The sequence below is a fragment of the Nerophis ophidion genome, linkage group LG22 (genome assembly GCF_033978795.1).
Source record: "Nerophis ophidion isolate RoL-2023_Sa linkage group LG22, RoL_Noph_v1.0, whole genome shotgun sequence".
Classification (NCBI taxonomy): Eukaryota; Metazoa; Chordata; class Actinopteri; order Syngnathiformes; family Syngnathidae; genus Nerophis; species Nerophis ophidion.
In genome coordinates this window covers 19,726,996-19,754,894 of record NC_084632.1, presented here as the reverse complement: position 1 = coordinate 19,754,894, position 27,899 = coordinate 19,726,996, and the positions used below count along the sequence as shown (strand labels likewise).

Here is a 27,899-nt window from a genome sequence, read left to right as displayed (position 1 = left end):
GCAGCGTATGGGTGAGGCTGGGCCCCGAGAAACGATTACCTAAAAAAAAATGTGCATACTCCTCAGTATGTCTAGTTCAGTGGTTCTTAACCTTGTTGGAAGTACCGAAAACCACCATTTTCCTATGCACATTCACCGAACCCCTCTTTAGTGAAAAAAAAATGTTGTTTTTTTCAAATTCAAGACAAAGTTATGTTTTTGGTAACACTTTAGTATGGGAAACATATTCTAAGTAACAAAGACTTAATTTAGCATGATTTGGACACTAGAGGAACATATTCTAAGTAATTAGGACTAAATTCAGAGTTATTTGGTCAGGGTCAGGGTTATAATAAAGCCATACTGAATAAGGCATTAATAAGAACTTAATGACTAGTTAAGAGCCGATATGTTACTAATTTGCATGTTAATAAGCAACTAATTAATGGTGAATATGATGCCCATACTAAAGTGTTACCATGTTTTTTTTTTACTGGTGCACAAAATGAACCGTCCATGAACATCACCTTGTTCAAACAATAAAACCACACAGTGCATAAACTCACAAATTACACACCTGCAAATCAGTCTGACTTCTGCTGTTGCCGATTCTGTAATACGCCGATAGGGAGAAGTTTGTATTAACACGATGAGTCGGGTCTGTTTTGACCTCCGCCGAACCCCTGAGGCCGACTCACCGAACCCCTAGGGTTCGATCGAACCCGGGTTAAGAACCACTGGTCTAGTTGTATAATGGCGTTTCATAAAGTATCCCTTGTGCACCGCAACTTTCTCAAATAAGACACGTCGGGGTGCCCCTGTGCTTAACAAAGGAATATTGCATCTTCCACTTTTCCTGGAATTGTCTTAGCACATCACTAACATTTCTCTTCACTGCAGGCTTTGAAAAAGACATGTTTGGGTTTGTGGAATATATTTGTATTTAGCCGACGCATGGAGAATTCCGCAATGTGTGTCGTTACGCTTTTCCTCCCTACAGCAACACGGCGGTCGGCGTATAATAGTCCCTGGGATAGCAAGCGCAAAAAAGTGACGGCTCCCGGAGTGTTATCCGGCGTCATATAGAAATATATGTAGTGATGATCGTGTGAGGCAATACAAATTAAACAATAATAGAGAACAAATTACAATCTGAATTGGTCCAGGATATCGGGGACTGTGATTACTGACGGACAGGTGTCGCAGTGGGACTGCAGCCGGGCACGTAAGAAAACCCCCGTCTCCATGGCAACGTCTCTGTCGCTTTCACTCACTTGCCGCTTTTCCACTTACGCAGGGGTAGGCAACCCAGAACGTGGAAAGAGCCATTTTGGACCCAAATAACACAACGCTGTCAAGCGCCATTCATATAAATCTCGTAGACCACACTAACATTAAAGGTCTACTGAAACCCACTACTACCGACCACGCAGTCTGATAGTTTATATATCAATGATGAAATATTTACATTGCAACACATGCCAATACGGCCGGTTTAGTTTACTAAATTGCAATTTTAAATTTCCCGCGAGGTATCCTGTTGAAAACGTTGTGGAATGATGACGCTTATGTTGACGCGTGCTTGTGACGTTATTGGTTGGAGCGGACATTTCAGCCCAGCACCACTCACGGCTAAAAGTCGTCTCTTTTCATCGCATAATTACACAGTGTTTTGAAAATCTGTGTTGCTGAATCTTTTGCAATTTTTTCAATTAATAATGGAGACTATAAAGAACAATGCTGTTGGTGGAAAGCGGTGGATTGCAGCTACCTTTAGCAACCGAAACACAGCCGGTGTTTCTTTGTTTGTTGTGAAGCTTTAACACAGAGCGGTCAAGCGAACATGTTTCTCTATGTCAACCAGCAAGTTTTTGGATGGGAAAATTGTGATATTAAGTCGGCTCTTACCGGAGACATCAGCAGAGCTTCCGTCCTGCTGCAGCTGCGTAACTACTTACCACCTTATCGCAGACCAGTAATCATATCCCGCAAATAATGTGCCGTTGTTGAGTGTCTGTACTGTCTAGAGCTCGGCAGAGTAACTGTGTAATATTCTTTCATATCAGTAGGTGGCAGCAGGTAGCTATTTTCTTTGTAGATGTCGGGAACAACAACAATGATTGGTCATGATCACAATATGCAGACGGCAGTAGGAGGCATAGTGCAGGTAAAATGGTATGTAATGCTTAAACCAAAAATAAACAAAAGGTGAGTGCCCCTTATTAAGGGCATTGAAGGTTAGGGAAGGCTATGTAGAACGGAACTAAAATTGAACTGGCTACAAAGTAAACAAAAACAGAATGCTGTACGACAGCAAAGACTTACCACAATGTACATCCGAACATGACATGACAATCAACAATGTCCCCAAGAAGAAGGATGAAAACAACTGAAATATTCTTGATTGCTAAAACAAATTACATGCGGGAAAAATCGCTCAAAAGAAGACATGAAACTGCTACAGGAAAATACCAAAAAAAGAGAAAAAGCCACCAGAATAGGAGCGCAAGACAAGAAGTAAAACACTACACACAGGAAAACAGCAACAAACTCAAAATAAGTCACGAAATGATGTGACGGGTTGTGACAGTACACCTACATGGAGACAAGAACTATATTGATGCATGGTTGGTTATGGTTTAAAGTCAATTGTGAGAACGACTTTTTACTGTCAACCAAGTTTCGTTTTTTAATGATGTCTGCTGGTGGTGTGCCTCCGGATTTTTTCAATGCAAAAAAACTGTGCCTTGACTCAAAAAAGGTTGAACAACACTGGTCTAGACAGCACAGACACTCAACAATTGCACATTTGTCCGGCTTCTTCCCACCTCCAAAGACATGCACCTGGAGATAGGTTGATTGGCAACACTAAATTGGCCCTAATGTGTGAATGTGAGTGTGAATGTTGTCTGTCTATTTGTGTTGGCCCTGTGATGAGGTGGCGACTTGCCTAGGGTGTACCCACCTCGCCTTCTGTCCGATTGTAGCTGAGATGGGAACCAGCAACCCCAAAGGGAATAAGCTATGGCTGCGAATCTTTAGGTGTCCCACGGTTCATTTCAATATCGATTCTTGGGGTCGCGATTCGATAATATATCGACTTTTTCGGTTTAACACGATTCTTGATTCAAAAACCATATTTTATTATTCAAAACGATTCTGTATTCATTCAATACATAGGATTTCAGCAGAATCTACCCCAGTCTGCTGACATGCTAGCAGAGTAGTAGATTTAAAAAAAAAATATATAGTAATTATAATTGTAAAGGACAATGTTTTATCAACTGATTGCAATAATGTAAATTTGTTTTAACTATTAAACGAACCAAAAATATGACTTATTTTATATTTGTGAAAACATTGGACAGAGTGTGTTGTCAAGCTTATGAGATGCAATGCAAGTGTAAGCCACTGTGACACTATTGTTCTTTTTTTTAATTTTTATAAATGTCTAATAATAATGTAAATGAGGGATTTTAATCACTGCTATGCTGAAATTATAACTAATATCGATACTGTTGTTGATAACATTCATTTTTGTTTCACTACTTTTGGTTTGTTCTGTGTCGTGTTTGTGTCTCCTCTCAATTGCTGTTTATTGCAGTTCTGAGTGTTGCTGGGTCAGGTTTGGTTTTGGAATTGGATTGCATTGTTATGGTATTACAATGCAATCCAATTCCAAAACCAAAACCACATTTTTTTGGAATTGGATTGCATTGTTATGGTATTGGGCTACACGGTGGTAGAGGGGTTAGTGCGTCAGCCTCACAATACGAAGGTCCTGAGTAGTCCTGGGTTCAATCCCGGAGCTCGGGATCTTTCTGTGTGGAGTTTGCATGTCCTCCCCGTGAATGCGTGGGTTCCCCCCGGGTACTCCGGCTTCCTCCCACTTCCAAAGACATACACCTGGGGATAGGTTGATTGGCAACACTAAATTGGCCCTAGTGTGTGAATGTGAGTGTGAATGTTGTTTGTCTATCTGTGTTGGCCCTGCGATGAGGTGGGGACTTGTCTAGGGTGTACCCCGCCTTCCGCCCGATTGTAGCTGAGATAGGCACCAGCGCCCGCCGTGACCCCAAAGGGAATAAGCGGTAGTAAATGGATGGTATTGCTGTGTAGTGGTTTGTTGGATTGACAAAAAATAATAAATAAAAAAATAAATAAATAATAAAAAAAAAAAAAAAAAAATTAAAAAAAAAAAAGAGAATCGATTCTGAATTGCACAACGTCTTCGATTCGATTCGTATTCGAATTGATTTTTTCCCCACACCCCTAGAATAAGCGGTAGGAAATGGATGGAACTACTGCGGAGAGAAAAGTATGGGCTTCTCTTCTTAGGCTGCTGCCGCCGCGACTCGACCTCGGATAAGCAGAAGGAGATAGATGGATTGTTCGCAAAACATATTTTCAACCCAATTAGGTGAAATGACATAATCTCCCATAGTACACCACACTGTATTTCACAGCACAGTGGTTGGAAAACATTGACCTACACACTTGTCACCGTGCATTCCTTACCCGGCTTTTGTAACTTCCGAGTAGGCAACCGGTTTGACCAATCAGCGTCATCTAGGGGCAGGGCTTAAGGCTCTTGTCTTGTAGCTACAAACAGCACGTTGAATTGGGACACTTCCGGGTAAAAGAGCTTTAAAAATGCTCAAAACCCCGCGAATGACAGCTCTAATCTTCGAAGGTAATGATTAACATTTATTCAACTCTCTGGTGAACAAGGTTGTCGCGTGTATAGTTCTTATCATGTACAGAAAGTGTGTATATTCTATGAGTAGCTCGGTGTATCAATGTGATATTTACTGGCTGTTGGGGTCCTTTGAAAAACAACAGAAGATCTGACCTCTGACTTTTTGCATTTTTAAACTCCAAAATAAAAAAAAAAAGATCCATTAACTCCATAATGTCGTCACCATTTATTTAGTTGTAATTAACAACTTACGATGTGCTTGTCAACACCCTCGTCATTGCTTTGACCTGATGCAATTTAACCCTTATGTCCGGTTATGAATTAGCACAATCTACCCATCCCTCCATTTCCCACAGTCTATACTGAAGTTTATTTACTTTAAAGAAGCTCACAGCAAAATCCAAGTCTGCAGGGATCAAGAGGATTACATTCAGGAAGAACTAAGGATTGTAAGTCCTGAGCAGATCACAGTGGCCTCATAAGGCTACCTTATCTTAAATAACATACACTCAAACGTGTAGTTTCATTACAACATAGCTGGGGTTTATGTAAGTAGAATTGTCTCACATCAACTTATATGTATCGATATGATATTAATATCCATCCATCCATTTCCTACCGCTTATTCCCTTGGGGTCGCGGGGGGCGCTGGTGCCTATCTCAGCTACAATCGGGCGGAAGGCGGTGTACACCCTGGACAAGTTGCCATCTCATCGCAGGCCCAACACAGATAGACAGACAACATTCACACTCACATTCACACACTAGGGCCAACTTTAGTGTTGCCAATCAACCTATCCCTAGGTGCATGTCTTTGGAAGTGGGAGGAAGTTGGAGTACCCGGAGGGAACCCACCCATTCACAGGGAGGACATGCATATATAAAGTTAAAGAAGTTAAAGTACCAATGATTGTCACTCACACACGTGGCGAAATTATTCTCGGCATTTGACCAATCACCCTCACCCCCTGGGGGTAAGGAGATATATTAGGGGTGTAACGGTACACAAAAATTTCGATTCGGTACGTACTTCGGTTTAGAGGTCACGGTTCAGTTCATTTTCGGAACAGTGAGAAATCAACAAAATTAAAATTTTTTGGTTATGTATTTACCAAATTTGTAAACAATGGCTTTATCCTTTTAACATTGGGAACACTATAATAGTTCTGCCCACGTTAATCCACAATAAACGGCCTCAAGTTGTTGCTTTGATTAAATAAAATGAAAAAACCTTTCTTCTACATATAAAAAGTTTAACATTAAACAGTTTCTATTGAAACTGTTTAATGTCAACTCATCATGCTTAATTATTACAGCATTTGGGAAGCCTGTAGTTGACTTTTATTATGTAAATGTTGTATTTTTATCAACATGTGAAAGCAGGGACCCTGCTATTCAAAACTAGGCTGTTACATTACTAATGATTCATGTAACTATAGCTGAAAAATAGTACAATTGCAATAGGAGAGACTATTCATCCCTAAACACAATGGAGTTCAATGAAATAACAGACAGACAGGGCTTTGCTGCCCCTAACACACACGCACGCACGCACACACACACACACACACACACACACAGGAAAATGAGCTAACGTTACGCTAAAAGCTAATTAGCCTTCATCTCAAGCCTATACTGTGAGCGAGCTGAGCTGCAGTTTAAGTTTCTAGAAGGTCAATGGGCTCATAGTGATGTTTATAATAGTTGTGACTGGGAAGTGTTTAGTATAATTTGGGTAGAGTCCGCTCCTCCCCTGCTAGACGAATATCTGCTCGACGCTAAAGCATTGACTACATCGTTCTGAAGTCTGAATACGCACTGCTGATTGGCTGTTACATCGCTCTGAATACGCACTGCTGATTGGCTTTGTATGTAACCAATCAGATGGTTGTGTGGGCAGGACAAAGAGACAGAGGCAGAAAGCAGAGCAGCTTGTGAAGACTTCTGCTTCCGAACTTGTTCGGTACGCCCGCGTGCCGAACCGAAACCCCCATACCGAAACGGTTCGATACAAATACACGTACCGTTACACCCCTAGGATGTATGCATATATTATTAAATATACAAACACAAATGTGATATACAAATAAATAAATATTTTGTATAGATAAATGCGTTTTTGTGAATATATTTTTAAGATTTGAAAATACATACAAATAAAATTTATACATATAAAATGTGACTGTGGAGAGGCAGAGCCGGCGAACGAACAGTGGGGCAGGGCACGCCGGAGCCCGGCCCAAGATGGCGGCGAGGAGGCGGGGACGGCGACTGAGCGAAGAGGCGGGGCGTGCCGGGAGCGATGCCACAATCGAGTTCAGGTGTGTGGATCGCGCACCTATACACAATCAATGAATCTCCTCTCGCTGGATAAAAGGGCAGCAGCAGAGGAGATTCATTGATTGTGTATAGGTGCGCGATCCACGCACCTGAACTCGATGGTGGCGTCGCTCCCGACACGCCCCGCCTCTCCGCTCGGTCGCCGTCCTCGCCGCCATCTTGGGCCGGGCTACGGTGTTCCCTGCCCCGCTGTTCGTTCGCCGGCTCCGCCTCTCCTCAGTGACATACAAATAAATCAAGAATTTGTATAAATACACATGTATTCGCAAATATATTTTTTACATTTGAATATAATTATGCTTGATTTTGTATTTGTATTGAATTTGCATATGTGGATGGCTTTTTTGCTTTTGTGTCGATGCGACATTCCTCCCACAAACCAGATGCACTAATAAATGTGACCTCCACACTCCCCCTGAACAACCAGCAGAAGGCACTACAAATACACCTTTATTTATACAAATTCTTGTTTTATTTGTATGTCACATTTTTATATTTATACAGTTTATTTGTATATATTTTCAAATCTCAAAAATATATTTACAAATACGCCTTTATTTATAGAAATTATTTATTTATTTGTATATCACATTTGTATTTGTATATTTATTAATATATGCATATTGATATATATATAAGTTGACATGAGACAATTCTACTTCCACAGGGGTAAAGATTAAAATTGATTCCATTACTATTCCATTTCAGGATTTTTAATTAAAAATCAGATGAGTCAAAGTGAGAAATATGTTTTATTTGTCTTAAAATTTGAAATATAAACTGTTTGGAATATGTAATGTATTATTTCCCACAACTATCATGGGCTGTAGTTGTGGGTTGCAGTATTGAATTTGAATGAAATATGCAATATGATCTAGGTAAGGATGAACATTTCTCACAATGTGTTGCTGTGTTTGCAGTTGTATGCCCAGATGGTTAAGTAGCGGTTGAGAGGAATGGCTTTTTTTCGTCAGCTTGTCCTCCTGCTGTGGAAGAACATCACCTTCCGCAGGAGAAACAAGGTACTGTTGTTTTTATTTTGTTGTCTTCACAGAATGAATGATTGTTGATCCACAGCACGACAGCCATTTTACTGCACTAAGTACGGTAGTGGCAAATGCGCAGAACATAAATTACAGGTGTCAAACCCTGCGATGAGGTGGCGACTTGTCCAGGGTGTACCACGCCTGCCGCCCGAATGCAGCTGAAATAGGCTCCAGCATCTCCCGCGACACCGATTTTGCAACATTTTCTTTTGCATTGGTTTTTGATCTGGCAGCATTCATAATATCGCAGCGTTTTCCCCATTGGAATTGTTTTATGTAGGGATGTTTTAATCAAGAATTTATGCTGACAATTTCGATCGACAATTACTGTTCAATCATGAGTGAAGTTGGTTGATAGAAATACAAATCATGTGTATTAACACATTTTTTCAAATGTATTTATAGTGAGTTCTGTTGACTAAAAACTAGTACACTTTTCTTTTTTATTGTATACAATTGTTTGACCAAAACAAATTCAATAGTACATCATAACTGAGAAAAAATAAAAATAAAATAAAAGTACTATCTATTACTCTTTAAATCAGAGTTTGCATGTTCTCCGCGTGACGGCGTAGTTTCCCTCCGGGTACTCCGACTTCCTCCCACCTCCAAAGACCTGCACCTGGGGATAGGTTGATTGGCAACATTAAATTGGCCCTAGTTTGTGAATGTGAGTGTGAATGTTGTCCGTCTATCTGTGTTGGCCCTGCGATGAGGTGACGACTTGTCCAGGGTGTACGCCGCCTTCTGCCCGATTATAGCTGAGATAGGCACCAGCGCCCCTGCTACTCCAAAGGGAATCAGCGGTAGGAAATGGATGGATGGATGGATGGATGTTTGACCAAAACAAATTCAATAGTACATCATAACTGAAAAAAAAAGAAAAAAAAAAAAGTACTATCTATTACTCCAGCACCCCCCGCGACCCTGTAAGGGACAAGCGGTAGAAAAATGGATGGATAGATGGATACTCTTTAAATCAATTTTGCCCTCATAGTCGTTCTCCAGTGTCCTGGAAATTATTCCCTGAATTTGTTCATACAAACAAAATATATATATTTTTTGTACAAAATAAAAATACTGATCTATTCATTTTATTATCTATCGTATACTGACGGTATCCTTATTGTCGATGCCACTAATTTATGGACTGATCCGCCCTCTCACATGTCGTGTACTGACTGATGTATTAATCAGTTAGTACTGAATTATTAATCTGCTGTATTAATTGTTAATAACGGATTACTTTCTGTGGTAATGTGGTTTCAGCCACACTTTTTAAACTTTACTAAGCACTTGGTTATCCTGTTGTTTATAGCAAGCTTAGCTATTATCCTGCCTGCTTCTGCTTGCTCTCGGTTTGGAACATGTTTATAGCCTTGTCCTCAAGTGATACTTAAAAACAGACATGGTCTCAGCCAGAACGTTTGTGATTAACGTTATAAACCAATAATCACCAATTACAATCACATATTTTTTTGGGAAAAAAATCACCCAATTATTGATCACAGACTGATGAATTTTTTATCCCTAATTGTATGGCATTTACTGTGTATTGGTTTTGGATCATTTTTGTTGGGAGGCGTTAGGATGTTTGTGCCTGTCTGCTGTTGTCTTTTACTCCTGAAATTTGATACAAAAAAAGTTGGTTGCCATGTTAAGGTGCCGGGGTTGTGGCTCTCAATACTACTGCAGGTAGTATCATTGAACATTACAAACACGTTCTGTCCCTCATTCAGATTCAATTGATCATCGAGATCATCTGGCCCCTCTTTCTCTTTGTCATCCTCATTGCTGTTCGTGATTCAAATCGTCCTTACAAACAGGGACAGTGTAAGTATTGTTACGTCAGTACCTCTTTTTTTTTGGCCAATATTGCCTTGTATAATTATTATTATTTTTTTTTTTAGGTCACTTTCCAAACAAAGCTTTGCCATCAGCAGGCACCCTGCCCTGGATTCAAAGTATGATCTGCAATATCCACAATCCCTGCTTGAGCCAAATGACGCCAGGAGAGACTCCAGGTCAAGCTGGCAACTTTGACAAAGCCATGTAGGTTTGACGGAAAGTCCAAACCTGGACAGAGTGGTTGACACTGCATGCGCCGCCACTAAAATCTATAAATGTTCCCCAAACATTGACATTTAACAAACACAAAACATGCGTTGATGGTCAGCATTATTCAATGGCAACAATGATCAGTTTGAACACATTTTTGCAAAATGTAGACTTAAGTGAACAGTTGAGACTAGGCATGGATCGTTTTGAGGCTCCGGCAGTATGACATTTTCAGGCAAAAATATCACGGTATGGTTATGGTATAATTATAGCACTGAACTGTGTTTTTTTTTTTTTTTAAATGTCTTTATTGAAAAGACGAAAAAAATATATTTTCATTTGAGCAGTCACTTTGATATGTACATATTCTAATAAAACATGATGAAAGTGGAACATAGGTATTTAAAACAGATAACAAAAAAAAGTCAGTAATTTCTAAATAATGATAAATAAAGTGCAGTTCTTTAGGGGTCTTGTCCCCTTAATAATCGTAAGTCATGCAGAGCATGTGCCTGGGGACAAAAATAAGTCCTTTTTAAATAATTACATAAATGTGTTATTGGTTTAATTATGATTGGAATTAAATAAACAAATGTGATATGATGGAGGGTTGAATGGAACAAAATTAAATAGATAAATACTTAAAATATTTATGTAAATGTGTGATTAATTTATTTAAATTTAAATTAAATAAGGGCAGCACGGTGGAGTAGGTGCATGTGCCTAACAATACGAAGGTCCTGAGTTCTATCCCGGGCTTGGGATCGTTCTGTGTGGAGTTTGCATGTTCTCCCTGTGACTGCGTGGGTTCCCTCCGGTACTCCCAAGACATGCACCTTGGGATAGGTTGATTGGCAACACTAAATTGGCCCTAGTGGGTAAATTTGAGTGTGAATGTTGTCTATCTGTGTTGGCCCAGCGATGAGGTGGCAACTTGTCCAGAGTGTACCCCACCTTCCAACCTTCCGCCGAATGCACCTGAGATAGGCTCCAGCATTCCCCGCGACCCCAAAAGGGACAAGCTGTAGAAAATGAATGGATGGATGGATGGCAATGAAATAGTTGGTTATTAAATTTGGCATTTGTTTATTTAATGTAATATAAATTTAACTTTTTCATAATTTGATTTTATTGTTGATTTGATGATGTATTTAATCAAATCATGAAATAAGTAAATCAAATAAATGAAACATAAATGTTTGAATATTTTTTTAAATGTGTCATTAATTGGAAATTAATACAAATATGTGCCATTGAATGTGTCATATTTCATGATTTATTAAATAATTTAATGGTTTAACTAATAATTGTATTATTGATTTTAGTAAACCATGAAATAGATAAATAAGATGATTAGATATGATTTTACATTATATAATTTCATGACACATATAATAATACGGGCTTCACGGTGGAAGAGGGGTTAGTGCGTCTGCCTCACAATACGAAGGTCCTGAGTAGTCTGGGGTTCAATCCCGGGCTCGGGATCTTTCTGTGTGGAGTTTGCATGTTCTCCCCATGAATGCGTGGGTTCCCTCCGGGTACTCCGGCTTCCTCCCACTTCCAAAGACATGCACCTGGGGATAGGTTGATTGGCCCTAGTGTGTGAATGTTGTCTGTCTATCTGTGTTGGCCCTGTGATGAGGTGGCGACTTGTCCAGGGTGTACACCGCCTTCCGCCCGATTGTAGCTGAGATAGGCACCAGCGCCCGCCGTGACCCCAAAGGGAATAAGCGGTAGAAAATGGATGGATGGATGGATATAATAATACATTTTATTATGTAATTCAAATTGTACTTTTTAATGACATATTTATATTATTTTTTTACAATTAATTCATTACTTTAATTTTGTCCCATTTAACACTCCATAGGAAAGGGGTGTTATTTTATTACGCTGCAGCCCACAACCTGAAGCATCTAGTACTACCGTCCCAATGTGCCTTTGCGCCATGTTAAAAAAAAATATTGAAAAAGGCTTCCGGCCATCATTGGGACACAATCTACGGCGGTTTTTAGCAATGCCATGGACCACCATTCAAACCAGCTAATGCCTACTGTAGTTGGGAAGTTAATTATAGTTAAAGGCCTACTGAAATGAGATTTTCTTATTCAAACGGGGATAGCAGGTCCATTCTATGTGTCATACTTGATCATTTCACGATATTGCCATATATTTATTCTCCCTTTTATTGTCGCCTACAGAATTTCTCGTGTCTTCGTGGACGCACAGATGTTATTGTCTCGGGTTGCAAAGCAGAGATCGTCAGGCCTGCAGGATCTGACAGACAGCATCCAGAAGCTGGCAAATGAACCTGGATTCTGGCCAAGTACTATTCCTTTTTAAAATCCTAGAATGCATTGATATTAGAAATGTTCTGATCAGGGATTTATGCTGCTGATTCTGATACTCATTATCCATGAGTGAAATCGTCTTGATAGCAATACAGATACAGATCACATGTATTAATGAACTATAATTTGTTCTATTTACTTACTGTGAGTGCTATTGACAATTTAACAATATCAACACAATATTTAAACCTGTTCCCTATTCTCTTTTACTACACACAAATGTTTGAGCAAAACAAAGTCAATAGTACGCTACTAAACACAACTGCTATCTGTTACACATAAAATTCATTGATACAATGTATAATCCGAGTTTATATCCTAAAATCACAAAGCCAAGCAGAATCACAGTACACTGTGCCACATTTTTTGATAATATTTTTACCAATGACACTACAAGTGGTCTACATATAACCGACATTAATGATCATCTGCTAGTTTTCATACTATATGATAGAAACTACAAGAAGAGGAACACGAATGCCAAAAATACATTTTGAAGACTATGCACAGAGAAGAGTATGACTGCCTTCAAAAATGAGCTAAAAATTTGCACAATGTGTACAATGAAAATGATGTTGAAGCATATCAGTAGAAAACAGAAAAATATCAATCAACCATTGGTGACAAAAGTATTAAAATATGCTTGTAATACGAATCATACATTAGATAGAATGTTTCCAGCACAAAGAACTACAGAGGTAGAAAATATGTACAAAAAGTATAAAAACAAACTAATTCGCATACTACGAACATGTAGAAAAGAATTTTACAGTCAATTATTAGACCGGAACAAAAACAATAAAAGCGCAACATAGGGCATCCTCAATAGCATTATTAAAACTGGCACTAAGAGGGATAACCCTCAATATTTCTCAAACAGAAATGTAAACGTAAAAATGTAAACTGCTGACACACCAACAGTTGTTATATTATTCTCTCTCTAGACTTTTATTAATCTACTTGTTAATGTCCTGTTAATAACTGCTTACTCTCTGCTGTATTGTGCTTCCATCTACATTTCTTAAACTTTACTAAGAATTTATTTGATGGTGTTTCAGGCCATCTTAGCTGTTAGCTTAGCTATTAGCATGCCTGTTTAGCCTCGTACGCCAATGACTACTTGATAATGATACTTAGTATACTAGAAGAACAGTTTATTTGCTGTAATGGCGGTGATTATTATTAGCGTTAGGAAACGGCCACACACTGTGAATGAAGACACATAATTAGCTGCTAGCTGCATGTCAGCTGGTGGACTCCAAATAAATATTGTCAATCAGGGGGGATTGGCGATCCCATACTTTTACAATGAAAATTGTCCGATACTGATCAATGGTCGCTTGATTGGCACATCCTTAATTGACACAGTATATATCCAAGTTTCACTTATATTGTCTCTTGAAAAGATACACTGTAATGAAAATAGTTGCTGAAATATCAGAATCACAAATAATTTATTAATCCCCAAGGGGAAATTGAGATTTTCAGCACAATCTCATTCAAGAGAAGACAAACATTACGAGGAGACAGAACAGGATCGCTGACGGGTCTGACATCTTCCGGCGCTCCTGTTCTACTCATTTATAGGACATACACCTAAGATGTCTAAAAACACCACAGTAGGTTATTGTCAAATAACTTTTAATATAATCAATAAGTCTAGTTTGGGAGAGGGGGTATTGTGTCTGTTGAAGCAAATACATGTGAAAGTTGTAGAACAGTATATGGATGAAAAGTACTTAGACACGCCTCTAAATCAATTCTCTGTATGGGCATCTTAGTTTTCCATCATAGGGAGAAGCAGTGTTTATAACAGGTTATGTATGATGTTAAATAAATACATCTTGTGTTACCTCAGAGTCAGCTCCAACATTCAGATTTAGTATTATTTCTCTATTTACTGTTTTACAAGTTGTATTTTTAGAATAGTAACTAGTAGTTATTGTTCTTTTTGATCCACTTTAGATCACCGACTAAAAGACTACCTGAGAGCCAACGAGACATTTTCCACCTATTTGCTCAACAACTCCGGTCTCTCCTCAGTGACTGTTGATCAACTGCTAAAGGCTCGCCTCAATTTTCGGGTGACGTATTTTATCATCATTATTATCTTATCAATTAAGAGCAAATTAATTAAAAAGGGCCTTCAAGGAAATTACATTCTATATAACTTTTTACTTTGTCTCTCTACTGCCTGAGGTTATACATTTCAGTTTCATTATTGGATTTTGCATCTTTGATATTGTATTTTGTTCAATGAGTACATTTGTTGTGCAAATGTGGTGCAATTATATCACTTTTAGATATCATTTGAAGAAAGAGCAACTATTACTTTCTATTTCTTATAAAAGAACAACATATTTAGTAGGTTAGCCTAATTGTTTCCCATGATTGTATATACAGTAGACACTACTATATTTATATAGTACAGTAGCATTTTGGGATACAATTTTGATTGGTTCTGTGATGCAACTCGTATTCTGAAAAACCCATGTCGGGATACATCGTTGAAATTAATATAAATCAATTTAACTCGGGCTTGGCCCCAATCAAAACACCACAATTTTAACATGTAACATGCCTTTTAAAAATAAAAATGCATTTTTAGAACAAAAATGAATGTATGAAAAAACAATGAAATGTACTACAAACAACTACTGTAGCTTTTTGAATTAATGGGACAAGCGGTAGAAAATGGATGGATGGATGGAATAATAATGAACAGGATTTATCTTGGAGAGCAGACTTCTGTGGTGTCTTTTTTGAGCCGTATTACAACGAAACACACTATCGACAGCTTGTCTGTATTTTCATAATGAATAATAGCTGCTTATATATTATTTGCATTATCGACTCATTCGACTTTGGTATAGTGCAGACAAGCATTGCTACGCTGCGATTGCTTCACCAACTTGGTGGTGAAGCAGTTTGGACAATTTCTTTAATTCAATGAATATCATCCATCCGCTTCTTTTTCTACACTCTTCCCTTCTCACTTTCATCATTTCCATGGTTGAAAAAACTAAGTTATGTCAGTCTCTAGCTATAAGATAATGCTAGAGAGTGGGGCTTGTAACCCAAAGCATAACAATTAGCTTACAGACGGCTCGGAATTCCAAAAACCCGTAAACTGAGGCACTCGTATCCTGAGTAACACTGTATATATATTTTTTGCTTTCAAGTTCTTTTGTTTAATTTATGCTTTGGCTCTTCTAGGCTTCTCGAGTGGGACCTCAGCTGAAGCTTCAGGACTTGTTGTGTGATATAAATGCATTGAGAGAGTTTCTGACTGTGGATGAAGGGGATGAAGCTCTGTCTGATCTGCAAAAACAGCTGTGTGACCTGCCTGCTGACGTCATTAGCAAGGCTGAGCGACTTTTTCTCTCTCAGTTGGACCCCAGAAAGTTGTTCACGGTATGGAAAAGGGGAATAGAAATCAATAATTTGTTGTATATTGCATATTTAATAACAGATATCATGCATTTATTGATTCACTTCCACCACCCCCTATCAGGTTGATTTTCTTCGGGCCAATATGATGGACTTGATGAATATCAACAAAGCCATTGGCTCTTTAGCCCAGGATCTTAGTGTCATCACGGATAGTGTAAGAACGCACACACACCGGGGGGACATATTACCGACATCCATCCATCTATTTTCTAATGCTTATCCCTGTCAGGTTTACAGGGGGGCTGGAGCCCTATCTGCACACGGGCATAGTTGGCCAAAAGTTTTACGCCCTTTTTGTTTATCCTTACCATTCCTATTACCCTCAGTTGTCCAGCTTCACAGACCTGAGGGAGGAGCTGCGCTTTGTCTTTCTGGAGAATCAGACACTTCTACCCAGGCGCAGTTCCCAGGCGTTCTCAAACATAATGTGTGGCTACAACGTTATTGGCGGGGCTTCCATCCCTTCACTCAACTGGTATGAAGACGACAGCGTCAAGTCGTTCTTGGGAAAAAACGACCCAGAAGACAAGAATCTTCATCATGATTTTAGTAAGTAAAATAGATGATACATTCATTAACCAACACTTTTTTACTTTCAGAGGATAAAACCTGTCTCTGTAATATTTTACATAAAAAAATTTAATGTTTTAACCTTTAGAGTATCATCAATTAAGTGATTTTTTAAAAGCAGCCAAACGTCTGCTTTTGTCAGTAATTCGTCCTGAGAATTTCCATAACTATGAACAAACCCATCCATCCATTTCCTACCGCTTATTCCCTTTTGGGGTCGCGGGGGGCGCTGGCGCCTATCTCAGCTACAATCGGGCGTGAGGTGGGGTACACCTTGGACAAGTCGCCACCTCATCACAGGGCCAACACAGATAAACAGACAACATTTACACTCACATTCACACACTAGGGCCAATTTAGTGTTGCCAATCAACCTATCCCCAGGTGCATGTCTTTGGAAGTGGGAGGAAGCCGGAGTACCTGGAGGGAACCCACGCTTTCACGGGGAGAACATGCAAACTCCACACAGAAAGATCCCGAGCCTGGATTTGAACCCAGGACTGCAGGACCTTCGTATTGTGAGGCAGACGCACTAACCCCTCTTCCACCGTGAAGCCCAATTATGAACAAACAATACATATAAAGATAAGTTATAGTTTTTCATGCATATAAATGACAAATGCGCTCTCTTGTAGTTGTTGTTTTCCTTTATTTCTTACCTTCAACAGTTTACCAAGCCAAATTCCTTGTGCATTAAACATATATGGCCAATAAATCTAATTTGTGATTCTGATTCTGAAATAGATAAATTAATATTAAGCATCACTAATACTTATGGATGATCGAAAGAGGGTTTTATGCTGCTGATTTTGATACCGATCATCTATGTGTAAGATCAACTGATACCGAGCAAGTGTATTAAGTGTACATATTCCAATGTATTTACGGTGAGTGCTATTGACAGTTTAACAATGTCAACCAAATATTTAACATACACTTTTTGGATCAAAACAAAGTCAATAGTACACAATAACAGCAGCATGGAGTACTTCTCATGTATTTTATTTTACACAGGACTTCCTTTTTCAGGGAATTCTACCAATAATTTGTAAACCTTAACTAACAAAAATGCAGAAAATAGAGTAAATCTAATCACTTTAGTAGCTATCATATACTGCCACTACCCTTTATTGATCGATCCATCCTCTTGTTGTGTACTGACTGTGGCAATGCTGACACAACAAACAGTTATTGGTGTGTTATCCTATCTCTTTATTAATTATTAATCTATGTGGTAATTTTCTGTTAACAACTTTTTGCTGTAACGTGATTCAATCTACACAAACTTGAGTAAGCACTTATTTCGTGATTAGCTTCACAATTAGCATGCCTGCCTCCTGGCTTGCTCTCTGTATTTAAGATGTTTTGTCTGGTCCTCCAGTGATAACGAATTCTGATGATTGTACTAAAGGATAACATCCAAACACATCCATCAACGTTCTATATACATGCTGTCAGTATATATGTAATGTAGTAACAAGCACAATGACCACATGTAATTTTTACGTATTTTGCTCATTTTAATCATAAGGTGGCACATTAATTTCATAGACCCATCACAACATTTGTTTTTTCCTTCGATAATAACAGCAATACTAATGGCATACTTCATGAGAGACAAACATATTAAAATAATCTCTTACTGTACAATGTCTACTCTCACTGGGATACCAACTGATGGGGTGTTCGAATCTTGCCGGTTAGATGAAGAATTAATCAGTCCCAATCCTTGCATAGGGTTAAATAAAAAGCCGGTGCCGCATACCAGTGTCGTTTTGTATCTTTCATAATCTGAATGTCACAGATGACCAAATTCTCGGTTTATGTCCACAACCTTTTTCTATCCAGTTCAGAGGCATGATTTTTAATCTAAAAATAACCTTTACCAGCTAACAGGTGAATATGATGCAGAAGCTCAGTAGGTCAACACCGCAGCTGCACAAGCGAGTTAGCGCTCTGTGATCGGTACTTAGTTGTAAGACACTTTTCCAGTAATGACATTATAAAACAAACAGAAGAAGTCTGGCGCTAATGTCATAGAGCATTTTTTAATAGCAAACATTATGACTAAAGTGGTGAAGCTGTATTTTCATTTGCTCTTTAATTTAAGTGACAGTTTAATTCAGAAAATTATTCATTATTGATTTAGCTTATTCATTTTAGCACTACATAATACATATTGTATGTAAATGTATTGTTTATTTGATAAGTACTTATTGTAATCAGCTTGACCTAAGCCTAAGGTTTATTTGTTAAATTAATAATAATCTTCGTGATTGACATATGCATTTATATCAATTGACAAGGTAGTTCCCTGTAAGTAGGTTAGATATAATTTTTGAATATGATCAAAATCAAGAGTAAAATTACTCATTCGGTATTAATATTGGAGTGGTGCCCGGAACCCTATGTAGTGGAAAAGTTGGGCACTGAGGTCAAAAAGATTAAGAACCCCTGCTATATACAATGACTCTGCTGGGAACTGCAGATGGAAATGAGCCTTTGGCCATGCACTATACAAAAGGGTAACGTCCTATCAGGAGACAGGCTAGAGTTAAGTTGGAGAAAATGTGATAGTTTAAAAGTTACATAATGTTTTCTGTGCAGCCCATTAGCAAATGTGTCATGCGTGGTTGGGGACCACTGTCTTAGATCATTCATTAACACCTTTACTTCTTTCACAGAATTAGTTTCCTTGATTGGCAAGCATTATCACTGAAAACCTGAATAATACAAATTAAAAGTAGAGTGTACAAAATCTGAGGTTTGACTAATTTTGTCTGTTTTTCCTCCCTAGAAGAACCTTTTTGTCGAAACTTGATTCAAACTCTGGAGTCCAATCCTCTGTCAAGCATTGTATGGCGAGGAATGAAGCCTCTTTTAGTTGGAAAACTCCTGTACACACCTGACACACCTGCAGTTCAACAAGTTATGAAAAAGGTAAACTCAAAAGGCTCTATCTGGAAAAATGTACAAACTTATTTCAAATGTTTTATTGATATAGTTTTAAACCAGGAGTCTGCAACCCTTGTGTTTCCCTTCAAAAGAGAGAGTTTTTAGCGGAGTGGGGGAAATTTGTATTTAAAAAAATATATTTATATAATTTTTGGCTGTCTGCAAGGCTATGAATGGGTTGTGATTGTGGCCCATTGGTTGGGTAACCACGAGCAAGGCAAGGATAAGAATATGGATGGGGGAAGCAGGTATTTGTGTGTGTGTTTGCCTCTGTGTGCGACCCTCTCAGTAAGCTAACCTTGAATCACGTCCAAATAAAGGAACATCTCAAAAGAAAATAGTTTAATTCTGTAAGGGCAGACTCCTACAGTCCTACAATCTTGTGATTTTAGTAAAAACATGTTTGTATAGGAAAAGTGACACGGATATACTCTCAGATATTTGAGCCAGTCAGAAGATACAGTTTTGCTCAAAGAGGATATTGTGGACTCAGACAAAATTTCAACCTTGGTAGTATGACTGAATAAAAACAATAAATAAATATAAAACCAATAAAAACAATATAAAAACAAATATGATTAAAACTATTTTAAAGGGTAAAATCAATTAAAACAGTAAAATAGAAATCAAAGTGTATAAAAAACACAGAGGAGAACAGAGGACCACACAACTCACGTAGTGTTAAAAGCCAAAGAATAAAAGTGGGTCTTAAGACGAGACTTAAAACACTCCACTGTGGAAGCAGTTTGAAAATGGAGCGGCAGAGTGTTCCAGAGCTTAGGGCCGACAACAGAGAAGGCCCTGTCTCCCCTGGTCTTAAGTCTGGTCTTGGACACCACGAGCTGGAACTGGCTCTCGGACCTCAGAGCGCGCACAGGAATGTAAATTTGGATAAGGTCCGAGATATATTGAGGTGCCAGTCCATGTAAAGATTTAAAAACAAACAGCAATGTTTTAAAATCAATTCTAAAATGAACAGGGAGCCAGTGCAAACTCTGAAGAATTGGGGTTATATGCTGGCGTTTCCTGGCCCGTTAAAAGTCGTGCTGCCGCGTTCTGGACTAACTGCAACCGGGAGAGAGCTTTTTGGCTAATGCCAGCCTAAAGTGCATTGCAGTAGTCCAGGCGACTTGAAATAAAAGCATGCAGGACTTGTTCAAAAAGGTTAAAAGATAAAAACGGTTTAACCTTTACTAAAAGACGAAGGTGATAAAAATACTATTTTAAAACGCCATTAACTTGTTTGTCTAGTTTAAAATCGCTGTCTATAGTGACGCCAAGGCTGGTGACTTTGGGACGCACATAATTTTGCAATGGTCCCAAGTCAGTGAGGGCCAGACCAAAAACTAATATTTACGTTTTTCCCTCATTCATTATTAAAAAATTCTGGGCTAACCAAGCCTTGACGTCGCATAGACAGTTAAGAAGGGGTGTCAGGGGGCCGTGGCTTTTTGAAATCGGCATATAAATTTGGCAGTCATATGCATAAAAGTGATAAAACACTCCATGTTTCTTAAAAATATCTCCAAGAGGGAGGAGATAAAGAGCGAACAGGATGGGGGCTAAAATAGATCCCTGGGGGACACCACAGTAAAGCGGGGCAGAAGAGGAGGTGGCGTTCCATCAGCCTGACAGAGAAGGACCTCTCAGACAGGTAAGATCTGAACCACGCTAACGCAGTCCCCCTGACACCCACACAGTCTCTCAGGCGGTCTAAAAGAATTGTGTGGTCGACTGTGTCAAAGGCAGCTGTAAGATCTAAAAGCACTAAAATGGCACATACATACATATACACACACACTCACACATCTTATTGTATCAATTGCAGGTGAACCAGACTTTTCAGGACCTCCAAATCTTCCAGGATCTTAACGAAGCTTGGTTGGAGCTGGGACCCGAAATTAAGAAATTTATGGAGACTAGTATGGAAATTCAGATACTACAGGTCAGGCTCACTAGAACAGGGCAATTCAACTGGCAGGCTGGGGGCCAAATGCGACCTAGGAATGACAAAATTTCAAATCTTGATTAACAAACATTTTAGAAGTTACACAGATGATAATTTACCATTTTTTCTGCAGAAGGTCCTTAAAAACATCGGAGCCCTCCTTTTAAATAACAAAAAAAAAGATAAAAAATCAAATATCTGCTATAGAGGATGTTGGTTTTTCAGAAATAACTAAATAAGAATAAGAGAGAAGAGACAAATCCGGTACCGCGGTCCTTAGATTCTAAAAAAGTGGCCCTCAAAACAATTTAGTTGAATAGCCCTGCACTAGAAGATATACATATTCTCTTAAAAAAAGCACATGCTTTTTTGTATAGATTTTTACAGTATTTAATTCACTAAATAAATAATTTTATTGTAACTCGTGTGTGTGCTGTGTGGTGGGCAGAGTTTGCTTGAGAGTCCAGATTTTGCTAGAATGGTCAACCTGCTACTGCGGAACACGACCTGGACAGCCTCATGGATTGCGCATTTCCTATCCAAAACCGTACCAGATGCGCCACGGAATCCAGGAGAACCTCCCACCTGGTTGGAAACCTACAACGATGTCGATCATGCCATCGCCGCACTTGCACGAGTCACTCAGGTTCACTAATGACTCTTTTTTGTGCGGTCAACTAAGGTTGCATGCTGTCATCCGTGTTAACTCTCATCTCCTGACAGTGTTTTTCCGGCAACAAGCTGAAGGGGTTGAAGAATGAAGATCAGCTGATCAACAAGGCTTTGGAGCTCCTTGAGGACAGAAAGTTTTGGGCAGGTGTGGTGTTTCTGCTTCCTAACACTTCTTCTTCTGAGCTGCCGCCGCACGTCAAGTACAAGATCCGAATGGATATCGATGAGGTTACCCGTACTAATAAGATCAAAGACAGGTAGGCTGATTAGTGTTTCCAAAATATTTGGTGGTGGTGGGTAGCAGAATAGTCAAGATGACGTCATCCACTACATTGCATAATTGTCCATGACAAATGGGGATATCCTTTCTTAAAAGTTTAAAGAAGAAAAGTTGTACTTACACTTAAAGACAACATAAACATTTCATTTTTTTTTTTCATTACATTGCACCCTTTTTCCAGTTTTGCTCTTTTACTTTTATTTTACTTTTTTAATGTACCAAACTAGTTTTAATTTGAAAAGGGCCATGGGCCCCCCTGTTTATATATTGAACAGGAAAGGCTACACTATACTAATGCTTAATATTATATTATATACATATATTCACATTGGTTGGTTAAATTTTGCATAGCATGTTGAGGCTAATTGCTCAGAAACAAGCTAGCTAACAATTTAACTGTATGCCATGCTAAATAACTGATGTTTAATTACTGACAAATATACCTCTTTATTTCGATCAAGCAGATACTGATTTTCATACTATTTGATTTATACTTGAATTTAATTAGATGAATGTATAGGACAACAAAAATTTGACTTTTTGTACCAAATAAAAAAAATGTATATGATTACAATGTCATTTAGCAAATCTTCCTGCCACAACTTTGACTTTAATAAGTCTATTTATTTTACCAGAAACTGATTATGTTTGAGAAATTTTGCTAATACATTATTATTGTGGCGCCCCTGAGGCCATGCATCCTTGGCATTTGCTAAAACCACGTATTGGAAGAGGCTGTTCTGCAAAAGAAACACTTCCTGTATTTTTCTTTTATTGCGTGCTGCGTAGGAATTCAGTACTCTATAACAGTGGTTCTCAAATGGGGGTACACGTACCCCTGTTGGTACTTAAAGGTATGCCAAGGGGTACGTGAGATTCTTAAAAAATATTCTAAAAATAGCAATTCAAAAATCCTTTATAGATATATTTATTGAATAATACTTCAACAAAATATGAATGTAAGTTCATAAGCTGTGAAAAAAACAACAATGCAATATTCTGTGTTGACAGCTAGATATTTTGTGGACATGTTCCATAAATGTTGATGTTAAAGATTTTTTTTTTTGTGAAGAAATGTTTCTAATTAAGTTCATGAATCCAGATGGATCTCTATTACAATCCCCAAAGAAAACACTTTTACAGTTGTGATCAAAATTATTCAACCCCCACACAATTTTGGTCTTTTAGCAAGTTGGACATTTATTCCGTATTTTGTTTATACTCATATAAATAAAGATGCATTAAATAGACAAATGCAACTTGAATTACAACATTATATTTTGTAACATACCAAACAGTGTCATTTCTCTTAATATCTCATTGACAATTTTTCAACCCCTTGAAGATCATAACTCTTAAGAACAGAATTTGAATAAGGTCTTTTCAATCTTTCCTCTCTGAGCTGCTACCTTACCGTGGTAGAGGAGTTTGCGTTTCCCAATGATCCTAGGAGCTATGTTGTCTGGGGGCTTTCATGCCCCCTGGTAGGGTCTCCCAAGACAAACAGGTCCTAGGTGAGTGATCAGACAAAGAGCAGCTCAAAGACTTCTATGGAATTACAACAAAATGAACTCAGATTTCTCTTGCCCGGACGCGGGTCACCGGGGCCCCGCTCTGGAGCCAGGCCCGGAGTTGGGGAACGATGGCGAGCGCCTGGTGGCCGGGCCTGTCCCCATGGGGCCCGGCCGGGCACAGCCCGAAGAGGCAACGTGGGTCATCCCTCCAATGAGCTCACCACTCATGGGAGGGGCCATAGAGGTCGGGTGCATTGTGAGCTGGGCGGCAGCCGAAGGCAGGGCACTTGGCGGTCCGATCCTCGGCTACAGAAGCTAGCTCTTGGGACGTGGAATGTCACCTCACTGGGGGGGAAGGAGCCTGAGCTAGTGCGCGAGGTAGAGAAGTTCCGGCTGGATATAGTCGGACTCACCTCGACGCACAGCAAGGGCTCTGGAACCAGTTCTCTCGAGAGGGACTGGACCCTCTTCCACTCTGGCGTTGCCGGCAGTGAGAGGCGACGGGCTGGGGTGGCAATTCTCGTTGCCCCCCGGTTCAAAGCCTGCACGTTTGAGTTCAACCCAGTGGACGAGAGGGTAGCTTCCCTTCGCCTTCGGGTGGGGGGACGGGTCCTGACTGTTGTTTGTGCTTACGCACCAAACAACAGTTCAGAATACCCACCCTTTTTGGGTACACTCGAGGGAGTACTGGAAAGTGCTCCCCCGGGTGATTCCCTTGTCCTACTGGGGGACTTCAACGCTCATGTTGGCAACGACAGTGAAACCTGGAGAGGCGTGATCGGGAAGAATGGTCGCCCGGATCTAAACCCGAGTGGTGTTTTGTTATTGGACTTTTGTGCTCGTCACGGATTGTCTATAACAAACACCATGTTCAAACATAAGGGTGTCCATATGTGCACTTGGCACCAGGACACCCTAGGCCGCAGTTCCATGATCGACTTTGTAGTTGTGTCATCGGATTTGCGGCCTTATGTTTTGGACACTCGAGTGAAAAGAGGGGCGCAGCTTTCTACTGATCACCACCTGCTGGTGAGTTGGCTGCGATGGTGGGGGAGGATACCGGACCGACCTGGCAGGCCCAAGCGCATTGTGAGGGTCTGCTGGGAACGTCTGGCAGAGTCTCCCGTCAGAGAGAGTTTCAATTCACACCTCCGGGAGAACTTTGAACATGTCACGAGGGAGGTGCGGGACATTGAGTCCGAGTGGACCATGTTCCGAACCTCTATTGTCGAGGCGGCTGATTGGAGCTGTGGCCGCAAAGTTGTTGGTGCCTGTCGTGGCGGTAATCCCAGAACCCGTTGGTGGACACCAGCAGTGAGGGATGCTGTTAAGCTGAAGAAGGAGTCCTATTGGGTTCTTTTGGCTCATAGGACTCCGGAGGCAGTGGACGGGTACCGACGGGCCAAGCGGTGTGCAGCTTTAGCGGTCGCGGAGGCAAAAACTCGGACATGGGAAGAGTTCGGGGAAGCCTTGGAAAACGACTTCCGGACGGCTTCGAATCGATTCTGTACCACCATACGCCGCCTCAGTAAGGGGAAGCAGTGCACTATCAACACCGTGTATGGTGCGGATGGTGTTCTGCTGACTTCGACTGCAGATGTTGTGGATCGGTGGAGGGAATACTTTGAAGACCTCCTCAATCCCACCAACACGTCTTCCTTAGAGGAAGTGGTGCCTGGGGATTCTGTGGTGGGCTCTCCTATTTCTGGGGCCGAGGTTGCTGAGGTAGTTAAAAAGCTCCTCGGCGGCAAGGCCCCGGGGGTGGATGAGATCCGCCCGGAGTTCCTTAAGGCTCTGGATGCTGTGGGGCTGTCTTGGTTGACAAGACTCTGCAGCATCGCGTGGACATCGGGGGCGGTACTTTTGGATTGGCAGACCGGGGGGGTGTGGTGGTCCCTCTCTTTAAGAAGGGGGACCGGAGGGTGTGTTCCAACTATCGTAGGATCACACTCCTCAGCCTTCCCGGTAGGGTTTATTCAGGTGTACTGGAGAGGAGGCTTTGTCGGATAGTCGAACCTCGGATTCAGGAGGAACAGTGTGGTTTTCGTCCTGGTCGTGGAACTGTGGACCAGCTCTATACTCTCGGCAGGGTTCTTGAGGGTGCATGGGAGTTTGCCCAACCAGTCTACATGTGCTTTGTGGACTTGGAGAAGGCATTTTACCGTGTCCCTCGGGAAGTCCTGTGGGGAGTGCTCAGAGACTATGGGGTGCAGGACTGTCTTTTTGTGGCAGTCCGCTCCCTGTATGACCAGTGTCAGAGCTTGGTCCGCATTGCTGGCAGTAAGTCGGACACGTTTCCAGTGAGGGTTGGACTCCGCCAAGGCTGTCCTTTGTCACCGATTCTGTTCATAACTTTTATGGACAGAATTTGTAGGCGCAGCCAAGGCGTAGAGGGGTTCCGGTTTGGTGGCCACGGGATTAGGTATTTGCTTTTTGCAGATGATGTAGTCCTGATGGCTTCATCTGGCCGGGATCTTCAGCTCTCACTGGATCGGTTCGCAGCCGAGTGTGAAGCGACCGGAATGAGAATCAGCACCTCCAAGTTCGAGTACATGGTTCTCGCCCGTAAAAGGGTGGAGTGCTATCTCCGGGTTGGGGAGGAGACCCTGCCCTAAGTGGAGGAGTTCAAGTACCTAGGAGTCTTGTTCACGAGTGGGGGAAGAGTGGATTGTGAGATCGACAGGCGGATCGGTGCGGCGTCTTCAGTAATGTGGACGTTGTATCGATCCGTTGTGGTGAAGAAAGAGCTGAGCTGGAAGGCAAAGCTCTCAATTTACCGGTCGATCTACGTTCCCATCCTCACCTATGGTCATGAGCTTTGGGTCATGACCGAAAGGATAAGATCACGGGTACAAGCGGCCGAAATGAGTTTCCTCCGCCGGGTGGCGGGGCTCTCCCTTAGAGATAGGGTGAGAAGCTCTGCCATCTGGGAGGAGCTCAACGTAAAGCCGCTGCTCCTTCACATCGAGAGGAGCCAGATGAGGTGGTTCGGGCATCTGGTCAGGATGCCACCCGAACGCCTCCCTAGGGAGGTGTTTAGGGCACGTCCAGCTGGTAGGAGGCCACGGGGAAGACCCAGTACACGTTGGGAAGACTGTCTCCCGGCTGGCCTGGGAACACCTCGGGATCCCCCGGGAAGAGCTAGACGAAGTGGCTGGAGAGAGGGAAGTCTGGGCTTCCCTGCTTAGGCTGCTGCCCCTGTGACCCGACCTCGGATAAGCGGAAGATGATGGATGGATGGATGGATGGAATCAGGTGTTGAAAACACCTGTAGATGTGATTAGAACCATAACGAGCAACAATTAAACTGATTGAAAAAGACTGTGACAATCAGCTTCTTGTAGTCGGTCAATGGTGTATTTTCAACATGGTGAAGTCCAGGGAGTGGTCGAAGAAGTCAAGAGAGGAGGTAATTTCTCTTCATAAGAAAGGATATGGATACATGTATAAGAAAATAGCAAAGACATTACACATTCTAAGAGACACAGTTGGGAGCATAATTCGCAAGTTTAAAGCTAAAGGCACAGTGGAAACACTACCTGAGCATGGTAGAAAGAGGATGCTGTGTGCAACTGCTGTCCGGTATTTGAAGCGTACAGTGGTGAAACACCCCCGGGTAACAGCATAGGAACTACAACAGGACATTGCAGAGCGGGGAACGCAGGTTTCGTCCCAGACAATAAGGCGCGCACTACGAGATGAAGGCCTCCATGCCAGAACTCCCATGCGCACCCCACTTCTGACTACCAGGCACAAGAAAATTAGACTCCCTTATGCCAAAAATCATCTGGACAAACCCCAAATGTTTTGGGAAACTGTTCTACGGAGTGATGAGACAAAAATGGAACTCTTTGGGCCTATGAATCAACGTTGTGTCTGGAGGAGAAAAAATGAAGCTTACAAAGAGAAGAACACCCTTCCTACTGTTTTGGCAAACTCTAGACAAGGCCAAAGCCTTCACCCACACAGAAGGCCTCATGTCCAAATATGAGTTTGGCTCCCATTTCCCCCAGAGGACACACATGGAATTA

General features: G+C 40.8%; 1 protein-coding gene across 5 annotated transcripts in view; it reads left to right on the top strand.

Moving 5' to 3' along the window:
* Positions 1 to 4,539: 4,539 nt before the first annotated feature.
* abca7 (ATP-binding cassette, sub-family A (ABC1), member 7) overlaps positions 4,540 to 27,899 on the top strand; it is a 110,181-nt gene continuing 86,821 nt past the window's right edge. For 4 of the 5 annotated variants that reach the window (XR_009803690.1, XM_061883443.1, XM_061883441.1 and 1 more), the window contains exons 1-13: positions 4,540 to 4,672; positions 7,939 to 8,040; positions 9,804 to 9,897; positions 9,975 to 10,116; positions 12,327 to 12,451; positions 14,442 to 14,560; positions 15,693 to 15,890; positions 15,991 to 16,083; positions 16,256 to 16,478; positions 19,297 to 19,439; positions 21,283 to 21,399; positions 21,851 to 22,048; positions 22,126 to 22,331. Coding sequence is in view for 4 of the 5 variants with exons in the window: in XM_061883443.1 (XP_061739427.1) it covers positions 7,975 to 8,040; positions 9,804 to 9,897; positions 9,975 to 10,116; positions 12,327 to 12,451; positions 14,442 to 14,560; positions 15,693 to 15,890; positions 15,991 to 16,083; positions 16,256 to 16,478; positions 19,297 to 19,439; positions 21,283 to 21,399; positions 21,851 to 22,048; positions 22,126 to 22,331 (1,724 nt within the window). In the remaining variant the exon portion in view is untranslated. The remainder of the gene's footprint in view (positions 4,673 to 7,938; positions 8,041 to 9,803; positions 9,898 to 9,974; positions 10,117 to 12,326; positions 12,452 to 14,441; positions 14,561 to 15,692; positions 15,891 to 15,990; positions 16,084 to 16,255; positions 16,479 to 19,296; positions 19,440 to 21,282; positions 21,400 to 21,850; positions 22,049 to 22,125; positions 22,332 to 27,899) is intronic. The other variant, XM_061883442.1, reaches the window with a different exon arrangement.